Raw genomic sequence first — 15,983 nt, 5'->3', positions numbered from 1 at the left:
TGTATTTGCCTGGGGTTGTTTTTCGTGAAAGTATGTACACCCCATATTTTGGCCTTTAAGGTTAACCAGCGTTCAGAAATGTCATCAAGAAAAGAGTGGACTTTGTTAATACGTTAGTATTGAAATCAAAATTTTGTCTGATTCTGAGTGATAGTATCGGAGTGTGTTTATCTGCTTCTGATTAAGTACATTTAATATTTACAAATTGATTTGTACTGTTAAAATATTGTACAACCATGAGTCCTCCAGAACAGCTTGCAATACAAACACATCCCACAAATTGCAGGCAGAACGATGACCCTTGTCCCTTGAACCAGTAGATCCAACAGTCTTCTTGTTTTCAGTCCAACCCACCCTGACCATCTTGGTGCTGCTGCCTTGTGGCTGGTTCTCAGAGGGAGAGGTGCACTCCAGCCTCCTCCTTGGTGCTTTTTTTAAAGTTGAGAGAGGATCCCTCTCTTGGCTTAAAAAAAAGCTCTGAGGCTGGAACATCCCTCTGCCAGCTTCCTCTCATCCCCAGTATGCCTCCCTGCCCATGAATCATAGGATCCAAGGGCAGAGCAAGCTCTGCCAGCCTCCCCCCATCCCCAGCACACCTCCCTGCCCATGGATCACAGGCTTAGGGTTAGTGTCATACGGGAAAACAAATGAAAGCCATTCGGAAGTTCTTTTTATTTTAATATTTTTTGTCAGCAGTAATAAAACATTTTGAAAGCATTTTGAAAATGTCAAAAAATTATTTCCACTGTGTGGCATGAACCATCCCTGTGTTCAGATTTGTGAGTTGGGGCATGTTCTATAATGTGATGGTGATTTTGAAATGACCTGGTGGAAAAAAATCATTGTTTGGTCATGGTGGGGGAGGGTGGCCGTCCATGGAGGGGGAGGCGCCAAATTCAGCTTTTGCCCAGGGCTCCAGTTTGCCTAGTTACACCACTGGAGATGGCAGAGTATGACATACCCCATCCAAACATATTCATTTGGTGCCTGTTCCTATTTTCCTAAGCTTTTGGCAGAATATAAAATAGAGTCACTTTGTTTTTTATTTATCTGCTCTTTTTACAATACAATACAAAGACCTTTATTAGGCATATTTGTGCTACATAAAATTACAACAAGAAAAGGTATAACATATGCTGTTAATTCACTCTTAGCGACATGACCTGCAACAAATAGTAAGCAGTTTTATGCTGCTTCTACACTTGTTTTGAGGGGGTTTTTTTTTAAAAAAAAAAACACTTAAATCTTCATTTTTACTTGTTTGTATTTAACACATTGATGCTATTTTAATATTTGTTTCTTTGCAGCCCTGGAGACCAAATAGTAAAAAGTGGTGTCCGATTTTTTAAAAACTTACATACCAAAAAGATAGAAATTATTAAGATGATGAAATTGCACAGGATGAGTAGTTTAGAGTGCACATGTAGATTGGATATAGTTCTTGGAACTGAATATCCAAGGGACTTTTTCATTAAATATTCAGGTGCCAGCAGAATATAATATGCTACACAGACCTTCCTTCAATGGATTTTAAACTTTACAACACCAAGAGAATGTGGATGATTGCTCATGCAATTCCCAAAGCTACAATTTCTCAAAAATGTTTGCATACCTTTCACTTTCCCAATATCAACAAAAAATCCATATAATTACTCAGAGTATGAGTGAGGTTGGATTAGAAAATCAAGCAACTTGGGGCCCAATTTATGCAAACGCTGCATATTAATCATCTTAATATTTATAAGCAATTTAATGTGGTATAAAATGGAAACCATAATAATTCTGTATATAAATAAGTCATTTCTAGCATACAAGCTATAGACTGCCCATATTAGAAAACAGCCTTCTTGCATAGGAAAATAATAGCTTACTTGGAAAAATATAAAACAAATGTATAATTCTGTGGTACAACTCTGGCAAAAAGAAAGGAAGAAAAATAAGGGGGAAAGCTAAACTTTTCAACTCCTGTTATGAGCCTCTGTGCTAGTTCAAATCTTCCCATAACCTCCTCCTGGAAAAGGCCTTTGAGCCATGGTTGAAGCTTCTGATTTGTACAGTTGGCCATTGTTTGCTCAATCTTAGTGATGGTCCCAACTTCACGGAATGCTCTCCTTGAGGATTTACAGAGGAATGCATGGTTGTCATTTATCAGATGGGCATTAGAAAGAGAAATGATCTGGGTTGTGTTGTGTGAAGATAATGTGGTTCTTGTTCACTGGATGTTTGGTTTTGTCTGTTGCCTACTGGTCAGGTCTTTGACAATGGCCTGAGCCACAGTTGGTGGTGGAAAAATAACTATAAAATATTGTCATAAATAAAAGCAGCCAGATGGTGAATTGTGTGTGGGGGGCATTAAAATTATCTTAAACTAGCGGACCTGGCCACGCTTTGCTGTGGCTTACGTGGGGGTGGGGGTTAGGAACAGAAGGGAGGAGGAAAGGGAGAGGCGTACTAGCTGTCCCCTGTTTCTTGGCATGGGACGACCCATCTTCCTCTCCCTGTGTGTCCTTGGCAGTTTGGAGCAAGGCAGGGAGGGGAGGAGGAAGGGGAGTGGCATACTGGCTGCTCCAAGTGGCTTGGGTTGGCACGCTCCTCCTTCCTGTCCCAGTGATTGTCCACAGCTGTTTCCCAGCGTGCTGAGGGTGGTGAGTTCGACATGAAAGGGAGGAGAAAGGGGAGAGGCTGACTGGAGGTTTCCATGGTGCTTTGCTGGGAGCGCTCCTCAGCAGGGGGCCTCACCAGCGGGAGCATGCACAACAAGGCGAAGGTGGGCAAGGCGGGGCCCCCTGCGAAATGGCGGCCCCTCATTGGTCCAGCCCTGCGATACAGTGGCCCCTCATTGGTCTGCGGTGGCTTTCCCAAAACATGAGTTTTACCGGGATCAGGAGTGATCTTGGAGCCGCCAAAACATGCCCGCCAGGGGAACGGACGTCATGGCCAAATTTGGTGGCGATCCGTCCAGGCGTTTCGGCATTAGGGCGTAACAAACTTTTTATATATACATAGATTAACATCAATGGGCATAATTCCCCCGAATACATAGAGGATTAGCCTTTACAGTTCCATTCTACTGGCAGTGGTATTTTCTTGTAGCCAAAGTCTTTTGTGTGAAAGGGAGGCTCCTTGCACTACTTGCAGAGTGGATCAGCAGAATTCAGCCTGGAGTGGTAGTATGAAGGAAACTACTTCATTCACTTCATGAACAGCTGTATATAAACAGTTTAGCATACCACGGCATGGGACATGTAGAACAAGCAATTTTTACATTTTTTACATAGTAATTTTTACATAGCAGCAAATAATGCCTACTAGCCCTTACTTTTGTCACAAAGTAAAATTATTTAGGAAGTGCAAGCAATTAAGTTCCAGACACCAACTGAACAACATTTAAGAAGCAAATCCCTGTCCTAATCCATTGAAGGGGATGGACTTTTTATTGGTTTCAATGGAATTGGAGCCACAAACTCATAATAGGGTCAACTGAGTTACAGAAACATATTGACATCAATGTTTTGAGCACACACCATGCACTTGTAGAACTACTCAGCCTTCTTTCTTGTGAAAGTAAGGTGAGAAACCTCCATGGAAGCCAATCAGGGTTTAAATGAAGTGTCAGCAAATGTAAAGTCAAAAAATGACTAGGTAAAGAAGGCCAGGGCACCTGGGAAAGAGTTATCAGAATGCTAGCTAGACTCTTTGGACTTTGTGAACTTTAGATTTAAGTCTAGTCTTCTTCCCATCTCCTCTGAAATCGGTCTGTCCAACGTTGCCTTTGATCTCATCAGTTTTACTCACTTAATAATCTACTGTCAATTTAGATCAGAAGCTTCATTCTTAAAACTGGTTATCTCAATGCAAAAAACTTTGTTACACAATTCTGCTTTGCAAGATTTGTTGGCAATTTCTTTAATCAGCTAAAATCAATTCACATGACCATGATTTTTAGAGAATTAGGTAGTACCATGCCTTTAGGCAAAGCTTTGAAAAGAGCTTAGATCAGGTTTTTCTGCATGTTCAAAGGAATTCCCAATTTTTTAAATAGCTACTAACTTTTTTTATTTTTAAGGAAGAACATTTCCAGCTAATGTGAAATGTTAAGGTAGGTTGAGCATCACTTGAAAAGGGTTATGTTTTTGTGGGTTTTTAAAAAAAACAGAAGAAGGAAATTGGCACAATTAAACATCTTGTAGCTTATAACATCCTGAGGAGAAAATAGTCTGGGGCGGAGGCAGGAAAGGGAATATGCAATTCCCATCCTGGTTCAAGATCCTATAAGCATTTAAGGACACTGAATAATTTGAAACCAGGAGTGTTTTGCAGGCAGATTAATTACAATCAGATGATTAGTGCTTCCTATGATCTTAATTAATCACATTCTAATTAAGTATATTCTCCTCAAAGGACACTTTCAGCTATAGAGGGGAAAGCAACATGGGACGTGATGATTTTGCTTAAGTTAGCTAAGATTCCATTCTAAAATGGTTAATTAGTGCGTTGTTATATATATGAATGAATTATTTCTAGTATTCTGAAGTAGTCAGAAACTTTCTGATCAGCCTGGCTGCTGCGAAACTGACTAGAAAGCCATGCAACCATGAAACTGACCAGAAGTTGGCAGCACTTTCCCAATATCTTCCCTGTAATCTAGTCATCTTCAAGGCTGTCTCACTTTCTGGTCCATTTTTTTTTTAAAAAAGCAATAAAATATTGCTAGACTGCTGGATTGTTAAATCAATAGTCTTAGCAAGTTCTGTGAATTCCCAGCTTTTGCTTTTAGAAAATAAGTCTCCAACTCCTTCCCTCACAGAGATATAAGGAAAAACATATCTTCTCAAGGGAAAGGGCTGGGGACTTTCTTTTTTTAAAAAAGTGAAACATGGGAACCTGCTAAGAACCTGCTAAGACTATTGCTTCAATGCACCAGCAATCAGGAAGTATTGTATTGTCATTCTGTTTTAAAGAGGAAATAAATCACTCATCTTTTTTTGGGGGGGGGGGGAGACCAGAATGTACCAGAATGCAGGCTCAGGAGTCATTGTCTTTAGCATTCTGTTCCACAACTCTTCCACCTATATATCCAGCTTCTACCACTAAACATGTTCTTTAAAAACAAAACAAAAATAGTATGTGTGTGTGAGACAGGGGGAGCCATTGCATGGACAGTTTTGTAGGGACCGTGATTCTTTTATATTCTGTAATTGCTACTATTACTTGAAAGAGTTTTGCTTCATATATTATGTAAAATGGCTCTGCTTAATGCAAAGTCAGGAGCTATTTTGTTACGCATCTTTTTTGCTGACTCTTGCACATTTGTTGGATCCCTTCCACCTGGGAGTCACGGGCTGGCCATGGGGACCGAGATTTGGTGCTGGCTGCCGTCACTGCGGATGATCTAACCGCCCACATTTCTGGACAGAGGTGGGTCAGCGCTGGTCAGTTGTTAGATCTCAATCAAGAGCGCTCGACGTGGTAGAGCACGCACCTTTTGGTCCACCATCTCACCGATATCGGGGTCTTTCTGGTCAGGGCCCTGGATTGGCTTTCGGAATTTATCTTTTCTCTCCGAAGACCGTAGACTGCAGGTGACATCGGGGGGTGAGAACTCCAGGCGCCACCCCATTGAATGTGGGGTGCCGCAGGGGGCGATCCTCTCCCCAATGCTTTTTAATATCTACATGCTTCCCCTGGTAAGCGAAGTCCTGAGTTTCGGGTTGCGTTGCCATCAGTATGCCGACATGACACACAGCCTGTGGTTCACTTCCATGGAGGGCAACCCGCCCGTGGTCTCGAGCTCTTTGGCGTTGTTTAGAAGCTGTGAAGGTGGCATGTTGAGAACGCAGTTGGTTTAGCCCGCAAAGACGGAGATAGTCCCGTGGTTGGGATGAGGGAGAGAGACCGGTGGACTTTTGCTTGCCGTTGTTAAACGGCGCAGGTCTTGCAACCAACCTCTACCGTTAAGAGCTACGGGACTTTGGGACCCGACATTATCGTACGGAGTGGGCCAGGTCACTCAAACTGCCCAAATCGCTTTTTATCATCTGCGACATGGTATGGTGACAATTATTCCGCGTATCTGTCCCGTTTCTGACTCTGGCCACAGTGATCCATGGCAATGACACCTCTAGGTTGGATTATTGTAATGCTACGCTCTACGCTTTACTGTTCTATACCGGAGGTGATTCCGGGAAATTGAAACTCGTTCAACACGCCACAGCCAGACTACTTTACAGGAATAGCTTAGTTGGGACCAGATTACTCTGGTTGTCCTATACCATCTTACACTGGCCGCCCATCTTGTGCCCTGGGGCCATCTTCAAAAGTGGCTGGTTTTGACCTTTAAGGTTATCAGCTGCATTGGTTTCATATATCTGAGGGGACTGATCTCATTGTTCATTTGCCCTATTAGGGCCTTCCGCTCTACGGATGAGCGGTAGCTGAAAATCCCCGGTCAGTGTAAAGATCCCGTCGGCCTCAACAAGCGTATTATTCAGGGCTTTTACTGCCCTGTCCCCTACCTCTGTGCTCCCTAAGTGAGATCAGGGCCCTGCGGGACCTTCAAAGTTTCCGCAGGGCTTGCAAAACGGACCTGTTCCACCAGGCTTTTGGCCAGCCGGGATGACCATCTGACCTCTCTACTACCTTATCTTGGTCTCCTGTAAGTGCATGGTGAATTTAAGCAAGGATAAATCGCTTACTTTTATCTGCAAAATTCTTAGAAATTGAGTTTAGAATTCTATGAATTCTAATATTGTTATAGATTGTTTTATATATTTGTATTTCTATATGATGTTGATGGTACACTCTGCTCCTGTTAAAAATGGCACAAACAAATAAATAGTAATAAATAAATAACAATAAATAGAATAAATGGGACAATAAAATAAAATAAATAAATGCTGATTGTTCAGACTCGGGTATATCAGCCTCAATGATACAATAATTCTTTGGTGGAGGGAAGGAAAATCTCTCCCAGCATTCTCATGAAGTAGCAGCTTAAGCCTCCATGTGCAAAAAAAGGGAGGATTGTGCCGTGACACCACCGGTAGTGCCATTGGTGATACTGAGCACCCTTGTTGGATATTTATTTATTTGGTCATGTAAGAAAGAAATATTCAAATTCCACATCAGAAGAGATTCAGAGGAAAAGATGTGTATGAAACAATTTTCCCAAGTCAATTTAAATGCTTGTGGGTCAAGAAAATCAGGAGTATGTTGCCAGCATGCATGATTTAGTTCCCCATAAGGTGAAACTGCAGGCCAGTGAGCAAGAGTGAGCAAAATTCTTGAAGTTTTGAGGAAAGCTTAGGACATATGTGAAAACATTTACTGCCTGTTCCTGAATCATCACTGTTGTTCAACTGTTGTGGTAATGGAAGGAAGCTTTTTTTGGGGAAAAAATGTTAGTCTAAAAATTGACCCTGTTAACTTCTATGTTTGTCTGTTCTCCTGGTAATGTGAGGGCAATTGAGGGGATGAAGAATCACTCAGAGTCTGACTATGCGGGGCCGTCCCATTTGCATTGATTAAAGAGCCGACATTCTATCTGGTATAGAAATTCTTTTGAGAATTTATGAAGCATTTTGGAGTTTGGATTTATATCCCCCCTTTCTCTCCTGTAGGAGACTTAAAGGGGCTTACAATCTCCTTGCCCTTCCCCCCTCACAACAAACACCCTGATCTGAGAGAGCTCCAAAAAGCTGTGACTAGCCCAAGATCACCCAGCTGGCATGTGGGGGAGTGCACAGGCTAATCTGAATTCCCCAGATAAGCCTCCACAACTCAAGCGCCAGAGCTGGGAATCAAACCCGGTTCCTCCAGATCAGAGTGCACCTGCTCTTAGCCACTATGCCACTGCTGCTCTGGGTGTCTCACAAGCACTTGTTATCCTGCTAGTCTGAATGTAGGGTGATTTCATTGAGTCTCAAGAGAAGCTTTCAAACATTAGGATAGCACAATTTCCTGGTTATCTCACTGTGAGTCAGTTTGATCTTATTTCCTTCGAAGTTTTGAATTGAAGGTTTTTTAAAATTACTAAGATGAAACTCTTAGGGTTGCCAACCTCCAGGTGGGACCTGGACATTTCTTAGAGATACAGCAAATCCCAAGATACAGTCATCAGTTCAGACTGAAAAATTGTAGCTTTGGCATTATACCCCACATATAGCTTTGGCATTATATGGCATTATTCCCCACATATATCCCTCCCCAGACTCCTCACCCAAAACTCCAGGAACTTCTCAACCCTATATGCTTCAACTGAGAGTTATGGGACCAGTTTCAGACTGATGAAACTAGCACATAGAGACAGAGGCCCAGGTTTTGCATCCCTCAAAACCAGCAGTACTCCAGTCCCAGAAATGGGGGATAAGAAGCAGTCTCTTAAGACTTCCTGTCTACTATAGAAAAAACATAACCATATACACAGGAGATATCAGAGGGATTAGAAAATGATGAAGGATCTGATCATGTGTCTGTGCTGATTCAAGATCTCAAGATTATTAGACCTATTTAAAAGCCCTGCAGCACTCAATATGCAAGACAATAGTTGTGTATGTGTAAGGCTGGCAGGGTGGCCTTTCATTCTATGTATTGTATATAAAAGCCTTAACAGTGACTTTGTTAGTCGGCATGCTTTAATGCGTCGAAACTTGGCTTCGGACTTTGGACTGCTCCCCAAATTATTCACATGAAAGCGGTCTAACTGCTCCCTGTTGGCGTGGTGCAGGTTAAATCGAGATCTTCAAATCAACCCGGAAAGTCCATACCACTGGAGCCAAGTAAAACGCTCTTTTCCTTCCGTGCATGCGCAATTGCAGGCTATGCGGAGCCTCGGCTGTGTTTAACTGTCATACATAGGAATGTTCCATGCAGCATGTATCTGTCCAGGCCTATAGAGGCCTTGGTTTCCCGTCTCTCTCTAGAAATCTCTGCATGGCTCAGTGATGGTCAGGAGATTTTGAGCAGTTAAAACAGTAAACAGGTAATTACTCTATGTTGAGGGTAATTACAAGTGGAAGTGGTGAAACATTATTGCATTACACACCTTTGCCGTGGTGTGAGATGCTCAGTGGGTTCCTCCGCCCTCACACAGGTAACTTCCTCTACTCTCTGTGCCTCTGCACTCCACTGCTACCACTAATTGCAACACACATACTCTCATACACATCCAGCTTCATCCCCTCCATATATCTCACTCCTGCCCTCCCTCACATCCCAACCATGCCACCACTCTACTCCACTTCCTCACCCATTATTCGCCACAGCCTCTCTCTTTACTAAAAAGGGAGTTGGAGTTTGCCTTTTTCTTTCTGGGCTACAGAAAATTTGTGGGGTGGGGGGTGAACCAATTTACCTCCGGCTCCGCTTCTTTTGCACTTCTTTAAGAACCCAGGGAGCTGAAAGCCTCGATCTGGAGCGCTCAATTCCCCCCTGCCTCTGCTTTTGCTCTGGACTGGGATAGCTCTGTTTTCTGCTCCACAAATGTTCTTAGCCCTTACCCAAACCAGGACTTCAGCAGTGTGCTCAACTCAGCCCCTTTCGCGGGATGGACAGCCTGTGGGATTCGCATGACTCTGGATTAGCAGTTCCGTTGTGGAATGGAAAGGGTTATCTTATACTAAAAAAAAGACACCACCATATAACAATGTAAATTGAAAAGGGAAAGAGGGATTCCATTTGACCACCCCCAAATGTTATGCTGCGGATCATTGGACCTGCATGGACATCTGTGTGGGTTGCGGACTGTGATGAGAAGAACAATTGCCACAGCAATGCGGGCCCGGGCCCCGTTAGTTTTTAAATAAAATTACAGAATGCGGGCAACAGAGATAAATCTGTCCTGTCTTAAATGCAGAAACAAACACTGCAACTGAGCACTCAATTTTTGAAAAATGCAGAAGAAAATGCCTATGCCATGTTTCTGAGGATTCTCAGAAAATACAGAAACAGTTCATTTACATGTCAGTTCATATAGCAAAAGTGCAAACTCTGAGAATTTTATCTTACCCCGGTGTATGGGATTAATCAAAATATGACTGAAATGCATGTTCCATTGAGATCAAGGGTAGTGATTGTCAGATGGAATAAAAGTTAGCTTTTGGGAAATCATATACCAAAACAACAAATGGGCTCATGATGGACAGGTGAACACTGATATGTTGTCCTGATCATGGAACCCTTGATTGACAGGGCATTCAACAGAATTCTATGGTAGGTAGGCAGTTGGGAAAGTTGACAGTTAGAGGTGTTAATTAGAGGCTGGCAAACAGAGTGAAAGGAATGAAGTTTTGTAGGATCAAGGAGGACTCTGTGTGAGGGAGGTGAATTGAGCCTCCTTCTCTGAGGGAAATAGCTCCAAGGAAAAAGGGGTGATCCCTAACTAGTTTTATTTGTTTATTTATTTACTTACTTACTTGTTTACTTATTTACTACTTACTTACTAACTAGATTTCTATGCCACCCTTCACGTACATACTAGGGTTATACAATTAATGAACAAAACTGAGAAAACAATGTTGTACTTATCTGTAAACGACATTCTTCAGGTTGTCTTCTGTACAGGGACACACTGGGGCTGTGCCTGCACAGAACAGCCACAGCAATGAACAGCAAGCTTTAGTGAAGATTAGAACTCTCCAGAGTGCTCCTCTCCCCCCTCCACAACCAGAGCCTCAGGCTTTCCTGATCCAAAGGTCATGTGATTAGGAGGGATGAGGAACACTCCCTTCGGCTCTCCTACCGATGCTGCAGCATCTGTCCAAAATCAAGGTAAGCAATCCATAACCAGTAGGCAAAGAAGCAGACCACAGGGAGGGAGGGATGTGTGCCTGTACAAAAGACCACTCGATGAAGAGCAGTTACAGGAAAGTACAACATTGTTTTACATCTTCATGGCCTTCTAAGTAGTCCGACATTGGGAGAATAGCAAGCTCATTCCAAACCAGGCAGTGGGTGTGAGACTGTTACTGAAGCACTAACCACCACAACAAAGCAGAGTGAACATGCTTTATTAACCCAGTAATTTGAACAAAGTATGCAAAACCACTTCCCCACATCAGCATCACAACCTGAGTCAATGTCAACTGCATAGTGACAAATGGAAGTAGAGGCAGAGGACCATGCTGTTGCTTTGCAAATGTCTAGCATTCCGACAGCAGAATGAAAGGCAGCCAAAGCAGGCTGGAAGCGAATGGAATGACCATGAATTGGAAGGGGGCAGTCCACCTTTCCAACAGAATAAGCATATACAATGGCTTGAGAACAATGTTTGTCCCCATCCCACCCTCAACACACACATTAAAGCTTTGAGGATGATTTAAGGGTACAGGAAGAAATCAGAGGGGCTGCTGAAGGAAACGATGTTGTAATAATGGAGAACTGTTAAAAATAAGATGATAGACTAGGTGATTATTGGTCTGATTCTGCATGCTACTCTTATCGTATGCATAATAGGAAGTTCATAGTTTTAAACATAGAACTATGTACACTTGAACTCATCCTGAAAACAGCTTGGGGTGGGGTCTTTTAAAAAACGAAAGATAAGAAATGCATGCATGTTAAGGTCTTTAAAAATAATTAAAATAAGTACAAGGCTAGCACGATTTATAGCAAGAGGAAAGTAATTTTGGGTGCCTGTTGAATACTGAGATATATTAGTCCTAGAACAAGTTTATCTATGGAAAACGGGACAGATGCAGTTAAATCTATACTGAGTTGTCACTTCATAATAATACATAGAATTTATGTAAGACATAGAAGTGTTCAAAGTACTTCACATAAGGTATTTGTTGTAATCCTTTCAGCAACCCTTAATGGCAGGTCAGTTTTAAGATCCCTATTACTATAGATAGGTAACTGAAATGGAGAGAGAACAGTCTCTAAAGCCATTTACTCTCTAAGTGAAAAATCCTCTGTGAGATTAGATATAAAGTTAGATATAGCATTAAATATAACAGCTAGTGCTCATGCCACTTCTGAAAAATATGTTCCTAAGAGTGAGAAAAAGATGAGTATGGTGAGGCAGAGGTGAGATAAAACAAGACAGAAGTGAAGTTCTGTAGATGTATAAAACAGACAAGGAACAACAGACAGACCAACATGCTGGGGCAAAGTAGGATGTTAAACTGCCAGCACCAGCAAGCCAAGTGGATCAGCTTACTTAGGATTCAAGTCCCCCACCCCACCTCAGAACAGTGGCCCATGGAAAACTTTCCTAGTAAATTCAAGTGCCAATCTACACCTGCCAACATGTTGCTTTTATAGGAATTAGGCCTTGCCAAATGACCTGCCCTAGCCTACCATTATTGAAACAGCTTCTTTGTTTCTGGAGAGTCGGCAACACTGAAGCATCTTCCTTTTAACAACAGTTCTTGTGGCCTAGAGGCAGCATCTTGCTTTAGGACCACCGTTAGTTTTTGACAGGTCCCCCCACCATGGAGTGGGAAACTGAAGATAAATGTTACAAAGTCCCCAAGATATCCTAAAAAAAATATTTTTTCCATCCTCTGATTTAGTGAGCATTTTTTAACCCTAAGATTTAACCCTAAGAACTTGCTCTCTTCTCACTTTGCCATTTGTAATGAATGTTCATGCCCAACTATAGTAATTTTCCCCACAGGGTGCAAATAATGAAGGAACATATGACGGCACATATGACAGCCAATCTCAAGTGGTTGCACATCGTACACAAAAGATACTTGGAAACAAACACATTACACAGCTAATTAAAATTACAATGCTGTTAAACAGTTCTGTCTTCAATAAAACATGAAGGAACAGTTTTTTTTAAAAAAAGATTTGCATTGCTTTACTATAAATCTCTCTAATAATATGCAAACAATAGCCCTTCTAATGTGACGGAAAAAGCAAGTTTACTGACATTTATATACACCAGAAGAAACTTTAGCTGCAGATCCGGTTTATTTTTCCTGCCCAGCCACCCGATCTCCCCACCTGACGTTCATTCAAGCTGCCACTCAAAAACAACAGCCAATCAGAATGAGGGCACTGAACACGGGACACTGAGGTGCTCGCAGCTACCACTCAAAAACAACAGCCAATCAGACTGTGTGACACTGAGAATGCTCATTACTGTACTTTTTATATGTTTACAAAATGTGGCTGACACAGTATTTCAGTCAGTATTGATGCTGATTCCCAAAATCCCCTGAATATTGGCCTTAACTAAGGTGGCTGATCACTTGGCCACAAGTGCTGCCATTTCACAGACAAGAGGAAATTACAATGTGCTTATGGTCTTGTGAGATACACTTGAAGCTGCCACTCAAAAACAACAGCCAATCAGAATGAGGGACATCTGCAATATCCTGTCTTGGCAAAAGAAATGTGAGTATTTCATCCTGGTCTTAACTCGATTCCTTCATGGAAACTTGCAGCCATGCGAAGGGAGAAGCCAGAATAAAATTACTCTAGAAAATAGGATCCCTGTTCTATCCTGGTGGAATTAGGCCGTGTGGAAAACGCCTTAAACTTTTTCCCCTCTCCTGCAACAGCCTTTCAAATACTAAAGGGAACAATCATGTGTGTCTCCGTGCCCCCCCCCCCCGCCCCCCAACAACCTGCTTTTCTGCAGACTGAACATTCCCAAGTCCCTCAGCCTTTCTTTTTAGGGCTTATCTCCAGGCTCTTGATCATCTTTGTCATTCTATACTCTCACCACTCTTATTTTGTTCACATCATTTTTAAAGTGAAGCCTCCACAACTTCATCAAGTACTCCAAGAGTGTCCCCCCTCCCACACTGGTAACCATGGGGGTACTGGCCTCCCTAGGTATATAGCAGGACTATAGCATTTTCGAACTTGTATCCCTCTCTTGATAGACAGTTGAAATCCCTCTTTTTATACACTACATGATCCCACTGGCGTTTTCTTTTGCTGCTGCTGCTGCAGCACACTGATTGCTTATAATTGAGCTTACAATCCACTTCTAACCCCAGGGTCTTGCTCACACACACTGCTACCCATCCAGTATGCATGCTTCTCATTTTTATTAGCCAGATGTCAAACTCTGCACTTGTCCTTGACAAATGGCATTTTATTCACAACTACCCATTTTTCCAGTATGTTCAGATCTAAGAAAATAAGTTTCAAGGAACCACAAAATAACAGTTGGAAGTAACTCATTGGAAAGTTTCCTGCACAAACACAACATTAATGGGAGTGTTAACTTACCATTTGGGCCTGCTTGTGGATTTTACCATTGGAGCCATTCCATCCCGATAGAGGCTTTTAGTTTTACTGAAGTTGACAATGTTGAAAATGACCCGCTGAAAGACATAAGGGAAAATCTCAGCTGTACAGTGAAGCATACTGCACATAGACTTTATTTCCTTTCCTTTCTCCCTGAGTAGCTCTTTGATTCATAGATCTTGAGCAGCATAGTGCAAAATTTATTGTTTAAGGGATATAAGGGCTGAGATGAATTTTACCACAGCCAATGTAACCTTAGGATTACTGTCACTTAATAAATAAGGTATTATCTCAGACACAGAGATACTAGTCCAATCTGTTAAAAGAGGAATAATATAACTTGATCATAGATCCTCATATAAATGACATTCCAGGAACTAGAGTGCTACAGAATCAATAGAACCAGAATAACGTTAGAATAATGTTCTAATATCTACCTTGCATGACCATAGTAGGGTTAGCATTTAATCTAGCAAGACAAAAACTCTTACGAAACAACAAGGAATTGTCAAGAAATAGGTATGAGTAGGAAAGCAATGTGGGAGAGGAATTCAAAGAAACTAAGACAAGCAAACACAACAAGCCTGGATCAGCATGCTAACATAATCTCTTTTATGTGCTTTTTTATTTCAGAAAAAAGCTCTTCTTTCCCAAGTTCTCTAATCATATCCCATGACATGCCCATCAGGGACAAAATTATTCTGCAATGAGGATCTGTATGAATCATGTTTCACAAAAAACGAGATATCCCTCAATGCTACAAAACAAACAAACAGATCAACAGTGCAATCCACAAAGAAGCAGATGGACTCCTGGAAGTGGTGTGATGCAGGTGCCCCTTCCATCTGCATAAGGGACAAACACACTGGTGGGGATTAAATATGCCAGTAGTAGGACACCATGCAGCTCTGCAATCCCCAACCTGAGAAGCTGCTACTACATCAGTATTCCAAAGGTTGAGGAGCCCATGCCTGCATGAATTGGGAAGATCTGGGGGCATTCCCAGGGATGGAGCTGGCTTTAGTTGATTTCTAAAGGCTTTCAGACAGAAACACGCCCTGCACTGTCATCGACTTATGCCACCAAAAAGTGAAGGCTGTATGAGTTTTGGATAGCTGCAGATTCCTCTGTAGTTTCTGTTTCCCACACTGTACAAACAAAAGAGGGGAACAAACTTAAGTACCTAGGCAAAGAAAATGTTTAAAGGACCACTTAACGTACAACTACTGACTGTCAAAACCAGATGCATATTTATTACACATTAAAATGACCTACACATATAAAAGGACCACAACGGTCTATCTCATACATATGAAATAACATTTACAATGCACAGAAAGGTCCAGTTGGATACTTTTTAAACCCTAACAAACAGATACATTTCGGCCAAACAGCCTTCATCAGTGGTTGAAATTAATCCATAAATGTAGTAGCAAGCTCCCAAATAACAGTTACAAAACTTTTTTATGATTGAGACCAATCTATATATATAAAAATCTAACAGTGTGTTTGTCCCGGATAGCTAGACGGATCGCTCCCAAATTTTCACAGGACATCCCTCCCTGTTGTGGGCAGGTAATCGAACCTTCAAATCGCCAAAAGTCCATACCTGAGCCAGGTAAAATGTCTTTTTCCTGGCGCACTAGGCCATGAAGCTAGCTGTGTTTAACTGTCACCCTTAGAATGTTCGTGCAGCCTGTCTGTCTGTCATGAGGGCTTGGTATGAGGGCTTAGAATGTTCATGCAGAGATGAGCAGTTAAAACAGTAAATAGGT

The 15,983-nt window shown here is 41.9% G+C and overlaps 1 protein-coding gene across 2 annotated transcripts in view; it reads right to left on the bottom strand.

Moving 5' to 3' along the window:
• The window catches only part of LOC125433066 (BEN domain-containing protein 5-like), a 996,205-nt gene that overhangs the window by 768,575 nt on the left and 211,647 nt on the right, over positions 1–15,983 (bottom strand). For both annotated transcript variants that reach the window (XM_048497387.1, XM_048497385.1), the window contains exon 4: positions 14,191–14,285. In XM_048497387.1, the coding sequence (XP_048353344.1) occupies positions 14,191–14,285 (95 nt within the window). The remainder of the gene's footprint in view (positions 1–14,190; positions 14,286–15,983) is intronic.

The sequence above is a fragment of the Sphaerodactylus townsendi genome, linkage group LG05, assembly GCF_021028975.2.
Source record: "Sphaerodactylus townsendi isolate TG3544 linkage group LG05, MPM_Stown_v2.3, whole genome shotgun sequence".
NCBI lineage: Eukaryota > Metazoa > Chordata > Lepidosauria > Squamata > Sphaerodactylidae > Sphaerodactylus > Sphaerodactylus townsendi.
Note: the sequence above shows the minus strand (reverse complement) of the source record. Positions and strands in the feature narration are given on the sequence as shown.